Source organism: Zophobas morio, unplaced genomic scaffold (genome assembly GCF_036711695.1).
Source record: "Zophobas morio isolate AGI-343-1 ecotype UQ-CSIRO unplaced genomic scaffold, CSIRO_AGI_Zmor_V1 ptg000018l, whole genome shotgun sequence".
NCBI lineage: Eukaryota > Metazoa > Arthropoda > Insecta > Coleoptera > Tenebrionidae > Zophobas > Zophobas morio.
Window position 1 is genome coordinate 3,856,410 of NW_026972123.1, and position 24,636 is coordinate 3,881,045.

Here is a 24,636-nt window from a genome sequence, read left to right on the forward strand (position 1 = left end):
TTCTAACACCCTTTTAAATGCAGATGATTTACTCAAATCTGTTTATTATTCCTGTAACACCACTGTTCACATTTCTTGTGTTGAAAAGAACGAAGTTCTTGAAGCTCTTCGAAGAGTAAAATCCAACTTCACTTGTGGACATGATAATAATAATAATAATATTCTTCTTAACGACTGTGCTAATATTTTCCCTTTTCCACTCACAGAATCTTCACTAAACCTTCCATGATTTTCATTCATTATTTTACATCGCAAGCGATTAGAATCGATAACAAATAGAAGGAGATATGGAGAAAAAACCGATATTTATTTTTTTACAATTGATTATTTTATTTTTGTGTTTGTACATGGTTCATGCACCGTGCCACCCTAAATACACATCTTCGTTCATGCCGTTTCACTTCTTTTCCGTAACCCTCTACCCTGCAACCGTCTAATTTGCAGCTCACTTTCAACGCGTAGTAAAGCTGCTCCTTGACGGGACAAGGATCTAGTTGAAGGTCCCCCCGACAAAGTGGACACCTTGTTGTCTGCCATGTTCTTTCTATCTTCTTGTGACAATCGCTACACGTAGTGTGTCTGTTCTGGCACAAACGAATCGGATGCATGTCTTCCGAAAAATCGCCTTCCAATTTTTCCATTCTGGAAACTGTAACTAAAAAATAGGTTTGGTTAAAAATATTGAAAATATAAAACTGTCGACTCGTGTAGACATTATGAGTAAGAAGTCTTGTTTCTTCCGTATTTGTATTATCTTTTTTGAAGATAGGTTCACCGAACAAATTTGTATCGTACTACAAGGATCTACTTCATTGTAAACACCAGTGTTGGGAACAGATACTTTTAAAAGTATCTAGATACAGATTGTTTTCGATTTTTTCGAAATGTATCAAGATACAGATACAACAAAACAGATACTTTTTGAAGCTTTGGCGACTAAAATAACTGAAAACATGTTTATGTATTTTTTTATGTATTGTTTAATGATTTTTTTAAAAATTAACAACACGAACGTATTGTCACCTAAATTATTTCTTCTTGGTATCAGAATTTGGTTTCCGCTACTAAACACCCGTTCCACAGGTACAGAAGAAGCGATTGTGGTATTAAATTTAAAAAACAAACATTTTACTGTAGCATAGTTATTCAAGACTGAAAAATATTTTCTTTTTTCCTGGAAATAGGCCATCGCTTCGCTGTTTGATGTGTCGCAAATTGTGCAATATTTATTACGGAGGCTTAAAAAGAATATATATACCTATTTTTTTTTTCAGTTTCCATTTTTCTATCAACTTTTCGATTTTTTTGCTTTCCCATTTTCAGATTTTTCAAATTTGCGGTATTTTGAATTTTCGAGTTTTCGGTTTTTCCGTTTTTCGATTTGTTGATTTTTCTGTTGGTCAGTTTTTAGACTTTGCTGCAATTTTTTTGCATTTTTCGATTATATTTTACTTTCCGATTTTTTTGATTTTTGAATTTTCGATTTTACGTTTTTAATTCTTCGATTTCCGATTTTTCAATTTTCCGGTCTTTTTATTCTTCTATTCTCGATTTTTCGATTTTCGTTTTTCCGATTTTGTGGTTTTTCGATTTTTCTGTTTGTTTCAGTTTTTATGGTTCTGCGGTTTGTTTTATTTTTTCATTTTTCGATTATTTTACTTTCCGATAGTTTGATTTTTGAATTTTTGGTTTTTTCATTTTTCGATTTTCGATTTTTCAAATTTGTGGATTTGTGTCCATTTTTTCGATTTTTAGAATATTGATTAATCGAATTTTCGATTTTTGAGCGTTTCGATTTTTCCATTTTTAGATATTTTTCGATTTTTTTTAATTTTTCGATTTTTCTGTTCGTCAGTTTTAGATTTTGCAATTTTTACTTTTCCACTTTTCTATTATTTTAGTTTCGGATTATTCAATTTTTGAATTTTCGTTTTTTTTTTTCATTTTTCGATTTCCGATTTTTTAATTTTTCTATTTTTCAGTTTTTTAATTTGTCGATTCTCGATATTTCGATTTTCGATTTTCCAATCTCCGATTTTTCAATTTCCAGTTTTCGATTTTCCACTTTATGATTTTACGAGTTTTCGATTTTTCTGTTCGTCACTTTTTAGGCTTTGAAATTTGTTTACTTTTCGATTTTTGAATTGTCGACTTTTAGAATTTTCAATATTATGAATTTTCGAATTTTCTGTTTTCCCATTTTTCGATTTTTCCATTTTTCGGTTTTTTGATTTTTCAATCTTGCAAATTTTCGATTTTTCAGATTTGTGAATTTCCGGTTTTTCGATCGACCTACGTATTATATTCATTGAATTTTCGATTTTCGGTTTTTCGATTTTTAGATTTTCGATTTTTCAGTTTTGTACATATTTTCAGATTTTCTGTTTTTCGCATATCTGATTCATCAAATTTTCGATTTTTCGGTTTTTCGATCTTTCGATATTTGATTTTCGAATTTTCGATTGTTCAGTTTTCCATTCTTCAGCTTTTAGACTTCAATTTTTTTACTTTTCGATTTTCCGAATTTTCGAGTTTCAATTTTCAGATTTTTGATTTTTCGATTTTCCTTTTTAAATCTTTGAACTTTTCGGTTTTGATTTTTCGAATTTTTGATTTTTAATTTTTCCATTCTTCGGTTTTTAGATTTCAATTTTCTTTCTTTTAAATTTTTCGATATTCTATTTTCCGCTTTTCAGAATTTTCTATTTTCAGTTTTCAGACTTTCGACCATTAGAATTTTTGGATATTTCGATTTTATGATTTTTCGATTTTTAGAAAATTTGAGTAGTCGAATTTTCGATTTTTCAATTCATAGATTTTTCTATGTTCAATTTTTCGATGTAAGTTTTGCGATTTTCAATTTGTCCATTGTCAATTTTTAGAATTTTCGGTTTTTCAATTTTTCCATTCTCACCTTTTAGACTTCAATTTTGTTTCTTTCCGATTTTTTGGTTTTCGATTTTCCAATTTTCAGAATTTCCAAGTTTCTTTATTCAGATTTTCGATTTTCCACTTTTTCGATTTTAAATTTTTCGAATTTTTGTTTTTCCAGTTTTTTGCTTTTTCGATTTTTCTGTTCGTTTCAGTTTTTAGGCTTTGCAATTTTTTCTACTTTATATATTTTGATTATTTTAATTTTCGATTTTTTTTAATTTATGTTTTTGATTTTTTAATTTTCAATATTACAAATTTTAGACTTTTCGATTTTTTGGTTTTTCCGTTTTTCAATTTTCGATTTTTCGATTTTTGAGGTTTGTGAATTTCCACTTTTCGATCGACCTAGGTATTTGATTCATTGAATTTTCCATTTTTTGGTTATCCATTTTTAGATTTTCGATTTTTACGATTTGTATTTTTCGATTTTCTGTTTTTTGCATTAGTGAATTTCAGTTTTTCCGATTTTCGATTTGCCGCATATTTGATTAATCAAATTTTCGAAAAAGTTACCATGCTTACAAAAACTTTAAAACATCTACAATATTTCAAAGTATTCAGTTTTGCTATTCTTGATTTCTTCAATAAAATAAATTGACTCAGTCATTAACTTTTTTGAGACACCCTGTATAACCAAATCTAAAAAAATATTAATTACCAGGATTATATTTAAAGATGTATAAGTACTGAAGGCTACAATGTAGGAAATGATGGTATTTAAAATATGAAAATTTCCGTGACAGAACACTATTAGTGGACCTCTTACCTCTATTTTTGTTTATGTGACCAAAATCACCAACATGAAGTATCAAAAATTACTACTAGTATAACTCAACTAATGACTACTGAAAAAAAAAGTAAAATAAAAAAATGTATCTGTATCTGCGCCATTAATTTAGAATCTAGATACAGATATTTTGTGCTTAAATTAGATTTTATCTAGATACAGATACTAGATACTGCCCAACACTGGTAAACACATTCTTTATGACATCATTATTTATTATATTCGTTTACATGTTTCGATGCTACCAACTATCATCATCAGAGCTTAAATAATAAAACAGCAGTAAAGTAAACTTAAAAGTAACAATATGGAAACTTACCAGTGAATAAAAGAAATTAAATTGGTATTAGAGTGGTACTGATGACAGCTTCCCCTTAGTAATGATAGAACTAAAATGAGTGGATTGTAGCCAGACGTCCTCTAACTGAAGTATTGCCAAACTATATTTAAGGAGGTCATTAGTTCCAAAGAACTCTTACACAGTATGCACATACAAGGTGTCTAGTCAAGAATGACAGAAGTTTTATTCGTTCGTCGATTTACAACAACTACTAATAAGGTATGTACTGTACATATACTTATTTCTTTTTTTTTTTGTAAAATACATAAAATACCTAGTTGTGGCTGATATTATTTATTATATTCACTGTTTGTAAGCTTTAAACTAGGGTAATTTGTGATGTGCTAATATTTTCCATCCCATATTCAATCAAACTAATTACGATTTTTTTTTTCAGATGGCTACCCCAATGCCTTCCCATTCCTTCCGGATGGAGGTATTCATAGTTCATCCGTGGTGATACAAATTTTCGGAATGGACTCGGGGAATCCTGGAACCTGTGGATAAGACAGCCCTCCACATTCTCCCATTTTTGGTACGTTGTCCGAAGAAGTGCAAATGGTGACTGAGTTTTTTCAAAGAAACGTTCTATTATGTACGGTCGTTTTGACTTTGAAGAACTATGTTTGTGATAATTTGTATTGTAGATATAGGTATATGTTTGTAAATACTTATATTGTAAGTGTTTAGATGTCTAAAGTACTTATCTATTAAATTTCATTGTTTTACATACAATTTTTTTGTTGGACAACTTAAAAAATAGGAAATAAGATTTTACATTAATTTGAGTGACGTTTTTATGAAACTATCACCCAACACTATTCTCTTATACACACGATCCGCTGAATGATAGGGTTTCTACATATTTTATTTTTTTGATTTCTCGATTTTTTAATTTTTGGATTTTCAGTTTTACGTTAAGGTTAGATTTTTCAATTTTTCGACTGTTTTATACCTCGATTTTTTTTTTAATTTTAGGGTTTTCGATTTCTCAAGTTTTCAGTTCTTCTATGTTTTCAAATTTTTCAATTTTTTACTTTTCTTCTCGGTTTTCGACTCCTCGATTTCTGGATCCTCTGATTTTTCTCTCGATGTCTCAGTTTTTGAAATTTTCGAATTTTCGATTTGTCGGTCTTTCGATTTTTTACTTTTATGGTTTTTCAATTCTTCGATTTTCCAATTTTTCGATGTTTCGATTTTTCAGTTATACGATTTTCCAATTTTTCAATTCTTTAAACTCTGGAGCTTCGATTTCTCGATTTGTCAATTTTTCAGTTTTTCGATTTTTTAATTTTGGATTTCCGAATTTTTATATTTTGATGTTTGATTTCTCGATTTTGCGATATTTTAATTGCTCGATGTTTAAAATTTCATATTTTTCGATTTCTCAGTTTCGCAAAATCGAAAAATTTTAAAATTGGAAAATCAAAAATTAAAAACTTCAAAAATTGAAAAAATTGTGATAAAATCGAGAAAATGGAAATTAAAAATTCGGAAAAATGAAAAATAAAAATCAAGAATTTGAAAAATTGAGGAAACAAAAATAAAGAAATTGGAAAACATTGAGAAATGAAAAAATGATAAAAAGAAAGCGAAAAAACACAAAATTGTTGTAAAAAAAAATTGTAAAATAGTGAAATTAAAAAATTAGACATCAAGAAAATAAAAATTATAAATTAAGACCTTGAAAATTGAAAAATCAAAAAAAGTAAAATTGAGCAGTTAAAAAATAAAAATCAATAACTTGGAAAACAAAAGAAACCAAAATTTAAAAAATCGAAAAATTGTAAATTGAGAAACTAAAGAATCGAAAAACAAAAATTCTAAACTCGAAAAATTGCCAACCAAATTGAAAAATTTCAACCCGAAACATTGAAAATATGAAAAAAATAAAAATTTTGAAGTCGAAAAATTGAAAAAATTAAAGTTGAAAACGAAGAATGTTATCAAAGAATTACAAAATTGAAAAAGTGAAAAATAAAAATCAAGAACTGGAAAAAAATGAAGAACCGAAAAATTTTGAAACTGTAAAACTGAGAAATTGTAAGAAAAAATCAGAAAGTAGAAAAATTGAAAAATCCAAAAATTGAAACTTGAGAAACTAAAAAATCAAAAATCGATAGATTGTAAGGTTGAAAAATTACAAATCGAAGAATTGGAAAAACGGAAAATTGAATAACTGAAAAACTAAGTGTTGAAGAAAAATTATATAATCGAAATATGGCAAAATCGAAAAATTGAAAAATAAGGAAAATGGAAAATAATTGAGAAATCAAAAAATGGTAAAATGGACAAAAAAAGAAAAAATCAAAAATTGTGATATGAAAAAATTGTCAATCGAAAACTTGAAAAATCAAAAAAAGGAAAATTGAGAAATTTATTTATTTATTTAAGTGAAAGTTACAGAGTAGATTGAAAGATAAAGATCAAGAACTTGAAAAACAGAAGAAACGAAAAACTGAAAAATCAAAAAACTGAAAATTGAGAAACTAAAAAGTCGAAAAACGAAAAATTGTAAAATCGAATAATTATCAAATTGAAAATTTTCAACTCGAAACATTGAAGAAGTGAAAAAATAAAAATTTTGAAGTCGAGAAATTGAAAATTAAAAAAAAATAAAGTAGAAAAAAGAAAACCTGTGACCAAAGAATTGTAAAATTGAGAAAGTGAAAAGTAAAAATTAAGAACTTCAAAAACTCAAAAATGTCGAAAAATTAAAAATTGAAAAACTGGAAAATTAAAAATTGAAAAATTGAAACTATGAAAAATTGCAAATCGAAGAATTGAAACGAAAAATTGAACAAAATTAGAGTTGAAAAAAAATTATAAAATCGAAACATGGCAAAATCGAAAAATTGAAAATAAAGAAAACGAAAAAAAATTGAGAAATCAAAAAATGATGCAATCGAAAAAGAAAAAAAGAAAAAGTGTGATATAGAAAAATTGTAAAATCGAAAACTTGAAAAATTTCTTCAAAAAATTGAAAAATCAAAAAAAGTAAAATTGAGAAATGTATTTATTTATTTAAATGAAACTTACAGAGTGGATTGAAGGATAAAAATCAATGACTTGAAACACAGAAGAAACGAAAAATTGAAAAATCGAAAAACTCAGAATTGAGAAACTAAAAAATCGAAAAACGAAAAATTGTAAAATCGAATAATTGCCAAACTGAAAAATTTCAACTCGAAACATTGAAGAAATGAAAAAAATAAAAATTTTGAAGTCGAAAAATTGAAAAACTGAAAAAGTTAAAGTTGAAAAAACGAAAAACTGTGATCAAAGAATTATAAAATCGAAAAATTTAAGAAACAAAAAAATAAAATACCAAACAAATTGAGAAAGTGAAAAATAAAAATCAAGAACTTGAAAAAATGAAGAAACGAAAAATTAAGAATTGACAAACTAAAAAATCGAAAAATTGTTATATAAAAAACTCTAAAATCGAGGAAAAAGGAAAAACAAAAAATTGTGAGATATAAAAAAACCGTAAAATCGAGAAACTGGAAAATTATAAATAAAAACCTGTAAAAATTGAACACACGAAAAACTGTAAAGTTGAGAAATTGAAAGATAAAAATCAAAAACTTGGAAAATTAAAAAATCGAAAATCTAAAAATTGCAAAATTGAAAAATTGCAAATCGAAACATTGAAGGACTGAAAATTTGAAAATTTGGAAGTCGAGAAATTGAAAAATTAAAAATCGAGAAATTGAAAAAAGAAAGATTAAAAATTGAGAAACTTAAAAATCGAAAAGTGCAAAACTGAAAAAATGAAATATTGGAAATAAAAGAAATCGAAAAGCGGGATAATTGCGAAACCCAAAAATTGCAAAATCGAAAAATTTTTAAATTGGAAAATCAAAGATTAAAAACTTGAAAAATTGAATACACGAAAAATTGGAAAAATAGAGCAAATAAAAAACGAGAAATTGTAATAAAATCGAGAAAATGGAAATTAAAAAATCGGAAAAATGAATAATAAAAATTAAGGACTTGAAAAATTGAGGAAACGAAAAGTTCGAAAACCGGAAAATTAAAAATTGAAAAATTGCAAATCGAAGAATTGAAAAAATTAGAGTTGAAAAAAATAACAAAACCGAAAGATGATCGAGAAATCGAAAATAATAATGAAAATGGAAAAAAAAATGAGAAATCAAAAAATGGTAAGTTAAAGTAGAAAAAACGAAAAACTGTGATCAAAGAATTATAAGTCGAATAATAAAAAACCAAAAAAAAAATTGTAAAATTGAGAAAGTGAAAAATAAAAATCAAGAATTTGAATAAACGAAGAAACGAAAAATTAAAAAATCAAAAATTTGAAAAATTAGAAACCGAGAAAATGAAAAATTATAGATTAAAAACTTGAAAATTTGAAGACACGAAAAATTGAAAAACCAAAAACGTAAAATTGAGAAATTGAAAGATAAAAATCAAAAACTTGTAAAATTGAGAAACCAAAAAATCAATAATCTAAAAATTGCAAATCGAAAAAATGAAGGAATGAAAATTTGAAAAATTTGGAAGTCGAGAAATTGAAAAATTAAAAATCGAGAAATTGAAAAAAAGAAAGATTAAAAATTGAGAAACTTTAAAATCGAACTAAAACAATGAAATATCGTCAAATCAAAATACTGAAAATAAAAGAAATCGAAAAATTGCAACACCAAAAAATTTTAAAATTGGAGAAACTTAGTAAACGAAAAATTGAAAAGATAAAGCAAATAAAAAAACGAGAAATTGTGATAAAATCGAGAAAATGGAAATGGAAAAATCGGACAAATGAAAAATAAAAATTAAGAACTTGAAAAATTGAGGAAACGAAAAAATTCGAAAACCGGAAAATTAAAAATTGAGAAATTGAAAAATCTAAACAATGAAAAATTGCAAATCGAAGAATTTGAAGAAACGAAAAACTGAAAAATTGAAAAAATTAGAGTTGAAAAAAAATTATAAAACCGAAAGAAATGAAAAATCGAAAATCAAAAAATTTAAAACTAACGAACTAAAAAGTCGAAAAACGAAAAATTGCAAATCGAAACATTGAAGAAATGAAAATTTGAAAAATTTGGAAGTAGAGAAATTGAAAAATAGAAAAAAGTTAAAGTGAATAAACGAAAAATTGTGATATCAAAAAAATTTAAAATCGAAAAGTTAAAAAATTAAAAATCGAGAAATTCAAAAATTATAAATTAAAAATCTGCAAAATTGAAGAAATAAAAAATCAAAAAATTGTAAAATTGAAAAACTTAGAAATTAGAAATCGAGAAAATGAAAAATTATAAATTATGTACTTGAAAAATTGAAGAAATGAGAAATTATAAAATCAAGAAACTGTAAAATTGAAAGATAAAAACCAAAAACTTAAAAAATGAAAGAAAGGAAAAATTGAAAATTGAGAAACTAAAAAATCGAAAATCAAAAAACTGCAAAGTTAAGAAATTAAAAATCGAAAAATTGTACTATCAAAAAATTATAAATCAAGAACTTGAAAAATTGAAAAAATTAAAATGTCAAAAAACGAAAAATTGTGATATCAAAGATATGGAGGAAGATAATAAATCGAGATTTCTCTAAAAATTAATAACCCTTAGCAGTTAAAATTAAAATATAGGGACAGATAAAAAACACACAAGGAGCGTAAAACGGAACAATTTATTTATTCGCATAACATCAGTACTTGTAAACAATCCCTATTTGAACAATTTGAACACAACTCAATAAATTAATTTAAATATCTAATAAAGCAGGCTTTGTCTCCTTGGCACATTTGATCACCGAATGCATGAATTTAATAAAACCCGTGTCCTTCGGCTTCTCCAGACCTCTTAACAACCGATTCTTCATAACAGCGATGAACTCCTTGTTACTCAGTTGCCCATCCACTGAAACCAACCCATCAAACACACACCCCAACACACCCCCTACTTACAATTCTCATCAAAAATCGTAAACACTACGTGGATAACGTGATCACTGAGATCAACATGGGCGACAGTTTTGGCAACGTGTTTAAGCGTGGCTTGATCGATGGAGGCTCCAGCTATATGGTAAAAAGTCAACGCGGTATCAACATCGTTGATATTATTCAAGAAGTGGAAAAAGTTTAAATAGTCTTCTTTGGAAATGCCTTGGCCGTGATCCCTGAAACTAGTTCATCTGTAACATTGTAAATAAATCGTGCCAAAAGGGAAAACTAACGTCTTTTTCAAACGTTTTAACATCCTGGCCTTCTTTTTTTGGGGATACCCGGCGTAGGCAAGGAGAAGCTCGGTGAAATCAGCCTCACTTATATTACCGTTGTCGTCCGGATGTTTTCTGCGAAACTCCAAACTCAAAATTTCCTTTTGGAGCTTTTCTTGGAAGTCTAGGAACTTTTCAATGGTGAGTTTGCCTTTCAGGTTTGGCCCGAAGAAGTAAGTCGTGAGGGCGGTGTTCACACCCTGAAGCGTCACCGTGAAATTTTTGAAGAAAAAAATATATTTTTTAAATTATATTTTCCCTTTTTCTTGCAATTAAGATCCGCCCCTCGGTCTTACCACGAATGAAAAAATCATCATGATTGAGATCGAAAATGGGCTTATCTTTTGGCTGAAATTGAAAAAATAAAGAAGATTGAGAAATCAAAAAATGATAACATCGAAGAAAAAAAAAGAAGAATTGTGATATAAAAAAATTGTAAAATCGAAAAATTGAACCATTAAAAATCGAGAAATTGAAAAATTATAAATTAAGAACTTGAAAAATTCAAGACACAAAAAAGAGTAAAATTAAGAAATCGAAAAATAAAAATCAAAAACTTGGTAAATTAAAAAATCGAAAAATTACAAACTGAAACATTAAAGAAATGAAAATTTGAACAATTTGGAAGTCGAGAAATTGCAAAATTATAAATTATTAATTTGAAAAATTGAAGAAACAAAAAAACCAAAAATAAAAAAAAATTGTAAAATTGGGAAAGTGAAAAATGAAATAAATTTATTAATATATTAAAAAAAAAACTCGAAACTTTTCTTAGTATGATAACTTGAAAAATTGAAAATTGAGAAACTCAGTAATCGAAAATCTAAAAATTGCAAATCGAAACAATGAAGGAATGAAAATTTGAAAAATTTGGAAGTCGAGAATTTGAAAAATTGAAAAATTAAAAATCGAGAAACTTAAAAATCGCAAAGTGCAAAACTGAAAAAATGAAATACTCTGAAATCGAAATATTGAAAATAAAAGAAATTGCAAAATCAAAAAATTTTAGACTTGGAAAATCAAAGATTAAAAACTTGAAAAATGAAATAAACGAAAAATTGAAAAGATAAAGCAAATACAAAAACGAGAAATTGTGATAAAATCGAGAAAATGGAAATTAAAAATCGGAAAAATGAAAAATAAAAATCATGAACTTGGAAAATTGAAGAAACGAAAAATTGAAAAAATTAGAGTTGAAAAAAAATTGTAATACTCAAACATCGAACAATTGAAAAATTAAAGAAAATGGAAAAAATTGACAAATAAAAAAATGATAAAATCGAACAAAAAGAAAAAACGAAAAATTGTGAAATAAAAAAATTGTAAAATCGAAAAACTGAAACATTAAAAATCGGGAAATTGAAATATTATAAATTAAGAGCTTGAAAAATTAAAGATACAAAAAATGAATAAATCAAAAAAAGTAAAATTAAGCAAATGAAAAATAAAAATCAAGAACTTGAAAAACTAAAGAAACGAAAAATTGAAAAATCGAAAAACTGAAAATTGATAAACTAAAAAATCGAAAAACGGGAAATTGTAAAATAGAATAATTAGGAAATTGAAAAAGTTCAACTCGAAACATTATATAACGGGAAAATTTTAAAAAATTTTGAAGTCGAAAAATTGAAATATGGAAAAAATTAAAGTTGAAAAAACGAAAAACCGTGATCAAAGAATGGTAAAATCGAAAAATTGAAGAAACAAAAAATTAAAAAATCAAAAAATTGTAAAATTGAGAAAGTGAAAAATAATAAAAAAGAAATTGAAGAAATGAAACGAAAAACTGTAAAATCGAAAAATTAAAAATTGACAAACAAAAAATCGAAACATGAAAAATCAAAAAATTGTCATATCAAACAATTGTAAAATCGAAAAATTGAAAAATTAGAAATCGAGAAAACAAAAAATTATGAATTAAGAACTTGAAAAATTGGAAAATCAAAAAACTGAAAAACTGAAAAATTAGACACCAAAAAAATAAAAATTATAAATAAGAACTTGAAAAATTAAAGAAACGAAAAATTGAATTATTAAAAAAAAGTAAAATTGAGCAAAACTGAAATATGGTGAAATCGAAACATTGAAGATACAAGAAATCGACAAATGGCATAATTAAGAAATCCAAAAATTGCAAAATCGAAAAATTTTAAAACTGAAAAATCAAAGATTAAAAACTTGAAAAATAGAATAAATCAAAAACTGAAAAAAAATAATGCAAATAAAAAATCCAGAAATTGTGATAAAATCGAGAAAATGGAAATTAAAAAATCGGAAAAACGAAAAATTGAAAAAATTAAGAGTTGAAAAAAATTATAAAACCGAAAAATGGCAAAGTCGAAAAATTGATAAAAAATAAAGAAAATGGAAAAAAATTGAGAAATCAAAAAATGATAAAATCGAAGGAAAAGGAAAAACGAAAGATGAAAACCGAAAAATTGAAAAATCAAAAAATTAAATTAACCATTTATTTATTTATTTATTTATCTAAATGAAAGTTACAGAGTGGATTGAAAGATAAAAATCAAGGACTTGAAACACAGAAGAAACGAAAAATTGAAAATTTGATAATTGAAAAACTAAAAAGTCGAAAAACGAAAAATTGTGAAGTCGAATAATAATTACCAAATTGAAAAATTTCAACTCGAAACATTGAAGAAATGAAACAAATAAAAATTTTGAAGTCGAGAAATTGAAAATTTGAAAAAATTATAATATCAAACAATTGTAAAATTGAAAAATTAGAAATCGAGAAAATGAAAAATTATAAATTAAGAACTTGAAAAATTAAAGACACGAAAAATTGAAAAATAAAAAAACAGTACCTTAAAATGAGAAATTGAAACTTGAAAATCAAGAACTTGAAAAACTGATGAAACGAAAATTTGAAAAAACAAAAAATTGAAAATTGAGGAACTAAATAGTCGAAAAACGAAAAATTGCTATCCAAACACTGAAGAAATAAAAATTTGAAAAATTTGGAAGTCGAGAAATTGAAAAATTGAAAACACAAAAAAAGTAAAATCGAGAAATTTATTAAATGTTTATTTATTTATTTATTTAAATGAAAATTACAGAGTGGATTGAAAGATAAAAATCAAGAATTGAAAAACAGAAGAAACTCGAGACATTGAAGAAATGGAAAAATGAAAAATTCTGAAGACGAGAAATTGAAAAATTGAAAAAATTAAAGTTGAAAAAACGAAAAACTGTGATCAAAGAATAACTGTAAAATCAAAAAATCAAAGAAACAAAAAATTAAAAAATCAAAACATTGTAAAATTGAGAAAGTGGAAAATAAAAATCAAGAACTTGAAAAAATAAAAAATAACTTGAAAATTTGAGAAAACAAAAAATTGAAAAACAGGAAAATTAAAAACTGAAACTATGAAAAATTGCAAATCGAAGAATTGAAGAAACGAAAAATTGGTCTAAAGAGTTTCGACAGTACTTCCCTCGCTGTCGGAAACTTGACGACTGCATGGCTATTGTGTTTTTTTCTCATTACATTTTTGCAGTGGGAATTTAAAATTGCGATGACGTCATCAACATTTTTGCAAGGACACGGATATCAGTTGGGATAGATGTAGTGTAATACTAAGAATAAAATTATTGTATTCCCAAATTTTCAGGAAAATGATTTGGGTCGTTTTGAATATTGATTTTTTATAATCAATAAAATAACGAAACAATTTACTCACGTATACGGCAACTGAAAATCGTTTATGTATAAACATTCTTAATTTAAGATGACAAGCGTAACAGCATACGTGAGAGCCAAACAGAGAAACTGTAAACAAAACGACCATCGGTTTTATTGCTTCGACTTCCGCTTATTATATAAAACATTGGGTTTTATTTTAATTCTTGACGGTGAAATTCAGAATTGGTTGATTATAAACATGTCTATTTCACATTCGCGGAACCAAGTGAACAAATGCAGGTCTGTAATGTTAAAGTCGATGTAAATAAGCGTGCTACCCTTATGTTTCAACCGAGTTTTTCCTTTAACAAATTTTGTGTCTACCAAATTGGGTTGGTTGGGGTGTAATACTAATAATAAGTGTTGCCTTTAATTTAATCAATAAAATAAATTGACTTCATTAATTTTTTTTGAACCACCTCTTAAGAAAATCTAAAAAATATGAATGGAATGATAAATCACAAGTACAAACTCATCATATTTTTTGCATTTTAGATAGGATTTATTCAGCAAAATTTAAGGGTGACGTCATCAATTTTTTTAGGAGGGATGAACAAATACATTTTGAACAAAAGTTTATCATGCTTATAATAACTTTAAAATATTCCCAAGATTTCAAAGCATTCGGTTTTCTAATTCCTGATTAAATCGATAAAATAAATTCACGCCTTCATTAATTTTTTTGAGTCACCCTGCATATGCAAATCCAAAAATATGATTGGAATGATAAATCACAAGTACAGACTCATCATATTTTGTACATTTTAGATACGATTTATTCGGCAAACTTTTGAGCTGACGTCATCAGTTTTTTGTAGAAGATAACCAAATATATTTTGACTAAAAATTTATTATGCTCTTTATAACCTTAAAACATCTGCAAGATTTCAAAGCATTCGGTTTTGTAGTTCCTGATTAAATCAATAAAATAAATTTACGCATTCATTAATTTTCTTGAGTCACCCTGTATATGCAAATCGAAAAAATTTGAATGGAATGATAAATCACAAGAAGAGACTCACCATATTTTGTACATTTTAGATAGGATTTTTTCAGCAAAATTTTGTGGTGACATCATAAATTTTTTAGGGGGGACGACCAAATGCGTTTTGATCAAAAATTTACCATGCTTATGATAATTTTAAAATATCTTCAAGATTTCGAAGCATTCGGTTTTGTAGTTCCTGAGTAAATCAGTAAAATAAATTTACGCTTTCATTTATTTTCTTGAATCGCCCTGTATATGCAAATCCAAAAAATATGAATGGAGTGATAGATCACAAGTACAGACTGATCATATTTTGTACATTTTAGATATGATTTATTCGGAAAATTTTCGAGCTGACGTCATCAAGTTTTTGGAGGGGATAAGCAAATATATTTTGACTAAACATTTATTATGCTCTTTATAACCTTAAAACATCTGCAAGATGTCAGAGCATTCCGTTTTGTAGTTCCTGATTAAATCAATAAAATATATTTACGCATTCATTAATTTTTTTGAGTCACTCTGTATATGCAAATCCAAAAAATATGAATGGAGTGATAAATGACAAGTACAGCCTCATCATATTTTGTACATTTTAGATATGATTTATTCGGCAAACTTTCGAGCTGACGTCATCAAGTTTTTGGAGGGGATAAGCAAATATATTTTGACTAAACATTTATTATGCTCTTTATGACCTTAAAACATCTGCAAGATTTCAGAGCATTCGGTTTTGTAGTTCCTGATTAAATCAATAAAATATATTTACGCATTCATTAATTTTTTTGAGTCACCCTGTATATGCAAATCCAAAAAATATGAATGGAGTGATAGATCACAAGTACAGACTCATCATATTTTGTACATTTTAGATATGATTTATTCCACAAACTTTTGAGCTGACGTCATCAAGTTTTTGGAGGGGATAAGCAAATATTTTTTGACTAAAGATTTATGATGCTCTTTATAGCCTTAAAACATCTGCAACATTTCAAAGCATTCTGGTTAGCAGATTAAAAATTAAATTTCAAAATGTTGTTTTATAATTTTGATTTTTTTTTCAAAAATCTGGACGTTTCGGGTGAAAAGTCGATTCAGAGTTGTAAACTACATGTGTAGGACTATGTTATTTTATACAATTGAAAACCCATTTACTATGTACAATTTTGAAGTGACGTCATCGCATTAGTGGTGGGGATGATTAGACAAATTTTGGTTAGCGTTTTACCATCTACATGATATTCTTAATATAAGTACAAAATTTCACAACAATCGGTCGAGTACTTTCGGAGATTATCTGTCTAATAAAAATCCGGGACAACAGACGGACAGACGGACAGACGGACAGACGGACGGACAGACGGACAGACAGACGGAAATGGGAGACCTATTTCTTCGTCTTCTAGGGGTTATGAAAGATCGAGAAAACGTAAAAGTAGAGAGTCGGCCGACGGACTCGATTACAATACTTCCTTTGCTTACGCTCGGGAAGTAAAAATTGAAAAAATTAGAGTTGAAAAAAAATTATAAAACCGAAACATGGCAAAATCGAAAAATTGAAAATAATAAGGAGAACGGGAAAAAATTGAGAAATCAAAAAATTATGCAATCGAAGAAAAAGAAAAACTGTGATAAAAAAATTTAAAATCGAAAACTTCAAAAATTTCTTAAAAAAATTGAAAAATCAAAAAAAGTAAAATTGAGAAATGTATTTGTTTATTTAAATGAAATTTACAGAGTGGATTGAAAGATAAAAATCAACGACTTGAATCACAGAAGAAACGAAAAATTGAAGAATCGAGAAACTGAAAATTGAGAAACTAAAAAATCGAAAAACGAAAAATTGTAAAATCGAATAATTGCCAAACTGAAAAATTTCAACTCGAAACATTGAAGAAATGAAAAAAATAAAAATTTTGAAGTAGAAAAATTGAAAAACTGAAAAAGTTAAAAGCTGAAAAAACGAAAAACTGTTATCAAAGAAAAATTTAAGACACAAAAAAATAAAAAACCAAAAAAATTGTGAAAGTGAAAAATAAAAATCAAGAACTTGAAAAAATGAAGAAACGAAAAATTAAGAATTGACAAACTAAAAAATCGAAAAATTGTGATATAAAAAAACTCTAAAATTGAGGAAAAAGGAAAAACAAAAAATTGTGAGATATAAAAAAACTGTAAAATCGAAAAATTGGAAAATTATAAATAAAAACCTGTAAAAATTGAACGCACGAAAAACTGTAAAGTTGAGAAATTGAAAGATAAAAATCAAAAACTTGAAAAATTAAAAATTGCAAATCGAAACATTGAAGGACTGAAAATCTGAAAAATTTGGAAGTTGAGAAATTGAAAAATTAAAGAAACTTAAAAATCGAACTAAAAAAATGAAATATTGTGAAATCGAAATACTGAAAATAAAAGAAATCGAAAAAGGGGATAATTGAAAAATCCAAAAATTGCAAAATCGAAAAATTTTAAAATTGGAAAATAAAAGATTAAAAACTTGAAAAATTGAAAAGATAAAGCAAATAAAAAAACGAGAAATTGTGATAAAATCGAGAAAATGGAAATTAAAAAATCGGAAAAACGATAAATAAAAATTAAGAAGTTGAAAAATTAAGAAAACGAAAAATTCGAAAACCGGAAAATTAAAAATTGAGAAATTGAAAAATCGAAACAATGAAAAATTCCAAATCGAAGAATCTAAAGAAACGAAAAATTGAAAAGTTGAAAAAAGATTATAAAACCAAAACATGACAAAATCGAAAAAAATAAAAAATACGGAAAATAGAAAAAAAATGGGAAATCAAAAAACGATAAAATTGAAGAAAAATAAAAAACGAAAAACTGTGATATAAGAAAATTATAAAATGGAAAACCTAAAAATTTCTTCGAAAAATTGAAAAATCAAAAAAAGTAAAATTAGAAATTTATTTATATATTTATTTAAATGAAAGTTGCAGTAAGACAAAAATCAAGAAATTGAAAAACAAAAGAAATGAAAAATTGAAAAAATTAAGGTTGAAAAAACGAAAAACCATGATCAACAAATTGTAAAATCTAAACATGGTGACACCAAAAAACTGTAAAATCGAAGAAAAAGGAAAAATCAAAAAAAGTAAAATTGAGCAATTGAAAGATGAAAATCAAGAACTTGAAAAACTGAAGAAACGAAAAATTGAAAAATCAAACAATTGTAAACTGAGGAAGGAAATAGTCGAAAAACGAAAAGTTGAAAAATTAAAAATCGAGAAATTAAAAAATTATAAATTAAAAATCTGAAAAATTGAAGAAAAAAAAATTACAACTGTTTTACAATTGTTTAATTTCACAATTTTCCGATTTTTTAGTTTGTCAATTTTTAAGTTTTCGGGGCTTAATTTTATCAAGTTCTTGATTTTTATTTTTCACTTTCTCAATTTAAATTTTTTTTTTCTTCAATTTTTCGATTTTAAATTCGTTGAGATCACAGTTTTTCGTTTTTGTTTTTTTTTCGATTTTACAATCTTTTGATGTAATTTTTTGTTTTTTCAACTTTTCAATATCACGACTTTAAAATTGTTCAATTTTTCATTTCTTCATTGTCTCGAGTTGTAATTTTTCAATTTGACAATTTTTCGTTCTTTGATTTGTTAGTTGTTAGAGAAAGTGAAAAATAAGTGAAGAATTTGAAAAAATAAAGAAAAGAAAAACTGAAAAATCGAAAAATTGTAGTATCCTAAAAATTATAAATCAAGAACTTGAAAAATTGAAGAAACGAAAAATCAAAAAACTGTAAAATTAAGAAATTGAAAAATAAAATCAAGAACTTGAAAAACTGAAGAAACGAAAAACTGGGATATCAAAGATTTGGACGAAGATAAATATATCTAGATTTTTCTAAAAATTAATAACCCTTATTAGAAGTTAAAATAAAAATATAGAAACAGATAAAAAACACACAAGGAGCGTAAAACGGAACAATTTATTTATTCGCATAACATCAGTACTTGTAAACAATCCCTATTTGAACATTTTGAACACAACTCAATAAATTAATTTAAATATCTAATAAAGCAGGCTTTGTCTCCTTGGCACATTTGATCACCGAATGCATGAATTTAATAAAACCCGTGTCCTTCGGTTTCTCCAGACCTCTTAGCAACCGATTCTTCATAACAGCGATGAACTCCTTGTTACTCAGTTGCCCATCCACTGAAACCAACCCATGAAACACACACCCCAACACACCCCCTACTTACAATTCTCATCAAAAATCGTAAACACTACGTGTATAACGTGATCACTGAGATCAACATGGGCGACAGTTTTGGCAACGTGTTTAAGCGTGGCTTGATCGATGGAGGCTCCAGCTATATGGTAAAAAGTCAACGCGGTATCAACATCGTTGATGTTGTTCAAGAAGTGAAAAAAGTTTAAATAGTCTTCTTTGGAAATGCCTTGGCCGTGATCCCTGAAACTATTTCATCTGTAACATTGTAAATAATCGTGCCAAAAGGGAAAACTAACGTCTTTTTCACCCGCTTTAACATCCTGGCCTTCTTTTTTTGGGGATACCCGGCGTAGGCGAGGAGAAGCTCGGTGAAATCAGCCTCACTTATGTTACCGTTGTCGTCTGGATGTTTTCTGCGAAACTCCAAACTCAAAATTTCCTTTTGGAGCTTTTCTTGGAAGTCTAGGAACTTTTCAATGGTGAGTTTGCCTTTCAGGTTTGGCCCGAAGAAGTAAGTCGTGAGGGCGGTGTTCACACCCTGAAGCGTCACCGTGAAATTAAAAAAAATATATATATATATTTTTTAAATTATATTTTCCCTTTTTCTTGCAATTAAGATCCGCCCCTCGGTCTGACCACGAATGAAAAAATCATCATGATTGAGATCGAAAATGGGCTTATCTTTTGGCTGAAATTGAAAAAATAAAGAAGATTGAGAAATCAAAAAATGATAACATCGAAGAAAAAAAAAAGAAGAATTGTGATATAAAAAAATAGTAAAATCGAAAAATTGAACCATTAAAAATCGAGAAATTGAAAAATTATAAATTAAGAACTTGAAAAATTGAAGACACAAAAAAGAGTAAAATTAAGAAATCGAAAAATAAAAATCAAAAACTTGGTAAATTAAAAAATCGAAAAATTACAAACTGAAATATTAAAGAAATGAAAATTTGAGCAATTTGGAAGTCGAGAAATTGCAAAATTATAAATTATTAATTTGAAAAATTGAAGAAACAAAAAAACCAAAAATAAAAAAAAAATGTAAAATTGGGAAAGTGAAAAATGAAATAAACTTATTAATATATTTAAAAAAAACTCGAAACTTTTCTTAGTATGAAAACTTGAAAAATCGAAAATTGAGAAACTCAGTAATTGAAAATCTAAAAATTGCAAATCGGAACACTGAAGAAATGAAAATTTGAAAAATTTGGAAGTCGAGAATTTGAAAAATTGAAAAATTAAAAATCGAGAAACTTAAAAATCGCAAAGCGCAAAACTGAAAAAATTAAATACTCTGAAATCGATATATTGAAAATAAAAGAAATTGCAAAATCAAAAAATTTTAGAATTGGAAAATCAAAGATTAAAAACTTGAAAAATGAAATAAACGAAAAATCGAAAAGATAAAGCAAATACAAAAACGAGAAATTGTGATAAAATCGAGAAAATGGAAATTAAAAATCGGAAAAATGAAAAATAAAAATCATGAACTTGGAAAATTGAAGAAACGAAAAATTGAAAAAATTAGAGTTGAAAAAAAATTGTAATACTCAAACATCGAACAATTGAAAAATTAAAGAAAATGGAAAAAATTGACAAATAAAAAAATGATAAAATCGAACAAAAAGAAAAAACGAAAAATTGTGAAATAAAAAAATTGTAAAATCGAAAAACTGAAACATTAAAAATCGGGAAATTGAAATATTATAAATTAAGAGCTTGAAAAATTAAAGATACAAAAAATGAATAAATCAAAAAAAGTAAAATTAAGCAAATGAAAAATAAAAATCAAGAACTTGAAAAACTAAAGAAACGAAAAATTGAAAAATCGAAAAACTGAAAATTGATAAACTAAAAAATCGAAAAACGGGAAATTGTAAAATAGAATAATTAGGAAATTGAAAAAGTTCAACTCGAAACATTATATAACGGGAAAATTTTAAAAAATTTTGAAGTCGAAAAATTGAAATATGGAAAAAATTAAAGTTGAAAAAACGAAAAACCGTGATCAAAGAATGGTAAAATCGAAAAATTGAAGAAACAAAAAATTAAAAAATCAAAAAATTGTAAAATTGAGAAAGTGAAAAATAAAAAAAAAGAAATTGAAGAAATGAAACGAAAAACTGTAAAATCGAAAAATTAAAAATTGACAAACAAAAAATCGAAACATGAAAAATCAAAAAATTGTCATATCAAACAATTGTAAAATCGAAAAATTGAAAAATTAGAAATCGAGAAAACAAAAAATTATGAATTAAGAACTTGAAAAATTGGAAAATCAAAAAACTGAAAAACTGAAAAATTAGACACCAAAAAAATAAAAATTATAAATAAGAACTTGAAAAATTAAAGAAACGAAAAATTGAATTATTAAAAAAAAGTAAAATTGAGCAAAACTGAAATATGGTGAAATCGAAACATTGAAGATACAAGAAATCGACAAATGGCATAATTAAGAAATCCAAAAATTGCAAAATCGAAAAATTTTAAAACTGAAAAATCAAAGATTAAAAACTTGAAAAATAGAATAAATCAAAAACTGAAAAAAAATAATGCAAATAAAAAATCCAGAAATTGTGATAAAATCGAGAAAATGGAAATTAAAAAATCGGAAAAACGAAAAATTGAAAAAATTAAGAGTTGAAAAAAATTATAAAACCGAAAAATGACAAAGTCGAAAAATTGATAAAAAATAAAGAAAATGGAAAAAAATTGGGAAATCAAAAAATGATAAAATCGAAGGAAAAGGAAAAACGAAAGATGAAAACCGAAAAATTGAAAAATCAAAAAATTAAATTAACCATTTATTTATTTATTTATCTAAATGAAAGTTACAGAGTGGATTGAAAGATAAAAATCAAGGACTTGAAACACAGAAGAAACGAAAAATTGAAAATTTGATAATTGAAAAACTAAAAAGTCGAAAAACGAAAAATTGTAAAGTCGAATAATAATTACCAAATTGAAGAAATGAAACAAATAAAAATTTTGAAGTCGAGAAATTGAAAATTTGAAAAAATTATAATATCAAACAATTGTAAAATTGAAAAATTGTAAATTAAGAACTTGAAAAATTAAAGACACGAAAAATTGAAAAACAAAAAAACAGTACCTAAAACTGAGAAATTGAAACTTGAAAATCAAGAACTTGAAAAACTGAAGAAACGAAAATTTGAAAAAACAAAAATTGAAAATTGAGGAACTAAATAGTCGAAAAACGAAAAATTGCAATCCAAACACTGAAGAAATAAAAATTTGAAAAATTTGGAAGTCGAGAAATTGAAAAATTGAAAACACAAAAAAAGTAAAATTGAGAAATTTATTAAATGTTTATTTATTTATTTATTTAAATGAAAATTACAGAGTGGATTGAAAGATAAAAATCAAGATTTGAAAAACAGAAGAAACTCGAGACATTGAAAAAATGGAAAATGAAAAATTCTGAAGACGAGAAATTGAAAAATTGAAAAAATTAAAGTTGAAAAAACGAAAAACTGTGATCAAAGAATAATTGTAAAATCAAAAAATTAAAAAATCAAAACATTGTAAAATTGAGAAAGTGGAAAATAAAAATCAAGAACTTGGAAAAATGAAAAATAACTTGAAAATTTCAGAAAACGAAAAATTGAAAACTGGAAAATTAAAAATTGAAACTATGAAAAATTGCAAATCGAAGAATTGAAGAAACGAAAAATTGAAAAAATTAGAGTTGAAAAAACATTATAGAACCGAAACATGGCAAAATCGAAAAATTGAAAATAATAAGGAAAACGGGAAAAAAATGAGAAACCAAAAAATGATGCAATCGAAGAAAAAAAAAAAGAAAAACTGTGATATAAAAAAATTGTAAAATCGAAAACTTGAAAAATTTCTTCGAAAAATTGAAAAATCAAAAAAATTAAAATTGAGAAATGTATTTATTTATTTAAATGAAACTTACAGAGTGGATTGAAAGATAAAAATCAACGACTTGAATCACAGAAGAAACGAAAAATTGAAGAATCGAGAAACTGAAAATTGAGAAACTAAAAAATCGAAAAACGAAAAATTGTAAAATCGAATAATTGCCAAACTGAAAAATGTCAACTCGAAACATTGAAGAAATGAAAAAAATAAAAATTTTGAAGTCGAAAAATTGAAAAACTGAAAAAGTTAAAGTTGAAAAAACGAAAAAGTGTGATCAAAGAATTATAAAACCGAAAAATTTAAGAAACAAAAAAATAAACAACCAAAAACATTGTAAAATTGAGAAAGTGAAAAATAAAAACCAAAACTTGAAAAAATGAAGAAACGGAAAATTAACAATTGACAAACTAAGAAATCGAAAAATTGTGAGATATAATAAACTGTAAAATCGAGAAACAGAAAAAATATAAATAAAAACCTGTAAAAATTGAACACACGAAAAACTGTAAAGTTGAAAGATAAAAATGAAAAACTTGAAAAATTAAAAAATCGGAAATTTCATAGTTGAGAAACTAAAAAATCGCAAATCTAAAAATTGCAGAGTTGAAAAAATGCAAATCGAAACATTAAAGGAATGAAAATTTGAAAGTCGAGAAATTGAAAAATTAAAAAATTAAAACTCGAGAAATTGACAAATCGGAAGATTAAAAACTTGAAAAATTGAATAAAGGAAAAATTGAAAAAGTAAAGCAAATAAAAAACAAGAAATTGTGATAAAATCGAAAAAAAGGAAATAAAAAAATTAAGAACTTGAAAAACTGAGGAAACGAAAAATTCGAAAACCGGAAAATAAAAAATTGAGAAATTGAAAAATCGAAACAATGTAAAATTGCAAATCGAAAAATTTGAAGAAACGAAAAATTGAAAAATTTAGAGTTGACAAAAAAATTATACAACCGAAACATGGCAAAATCGAAAAAATTAAAAAATAAGGAAAACTGAAAAAAAATTGGGAAATCAAAAAATGATAAAATCGAAGAAAAAGAAAAATTGTGATATAAGAAAATTGTAAAATCGAAAACCTGAAAAATGTCTTCGAAAATTGAGAAATTTATTTATTTATAAATTTATTTAAATGAAAGTTACAGAGTGGATTGAAAGGCAAAAATCAAGAACTTGAAAAACAGAAGAAATAAAAAATTGTAATATCGAAAAAGTGCCAAATTGAAAAATGTTAACTCGAAACATTGAAAAATGAAAAATTTTAAAAATTAAGGTTGAAAAAACGGAAAACCGTGATCAAAGAATTGTAAAATCGAAAAATGGTGATACCAAAAATCTGTAAAATCGAAGAAAAAGGAAAAATGAAAAATTGTGATATCAAACAATTGTTAAATCAAAAAATTGAAAAATTAGAAATGGAGAAAATGAAAAATTATAAATTAAGAATTTGGAAAATTGAAGACACGAAAAACTGAAAAATTAAAAAAAGTAAAATTGAGTAATTGAAAGATGAAAATCA

At 25.7% G+C, this 24,636-nt stretch overlaps 2 protein-coding genes across 2 annotated transcripts; both read right to left on the reverse strand.

Moving 5' to 3' along the window:
- Positions 1-9,759: 9,759 nt before the first annotated feature.
- On the reverse strand, positions 9,760-10,507 carry LOC135131096 (calcium uptake protein 1 homolog, mitochondrial-like). The gene is made up of 3 exons (XM_064058631.1): positions 10,263-10,507; positions 9,994-10,211; positions 9,760-9,946 (listed from the first exon to the last, which is right to left on the reverse strand). The coding sequence occupies exons 1-3, from the start codon at positions 10,283-10,285 to the stop codon at positions 9,792-9,794; spliced, it is 396 nt and encodes a 131-aa protein (XP_063914701.1). The 5' UTR covers positions 10,286-10,507; the 3' UTR covers positions 9,760-9,791.
- An 8,448-nt stretch (positions 10,508-18,955) lies between these two features.
- On the reverse strand, positions 18,956-19,746 carry LOC135131063 (calcium uptake protein 1 homolog, mitochondrial-like). Its single transcript, XM_064058588.1, has 3 exons — positions 19,502-19,746; positions 19,234-19,451; positions 18,956-19,186 (listed from the first exon to the last, which is right to left on the reverse strand). The coding sequence occupies exons 1-3, from the start codon at positions 19,522-19,524 to the stop codon at positions 19,032-19,034; spliced, it is 396 nt and encodes a 131-aa protein (XP_063914658.1). The 5' UTR covers positions 19,525-19,746; the 3' UTR covers positions 18,956-19,031.
- Positions 19,747-24,636: the final 4,890 nt, after the last annotated feature.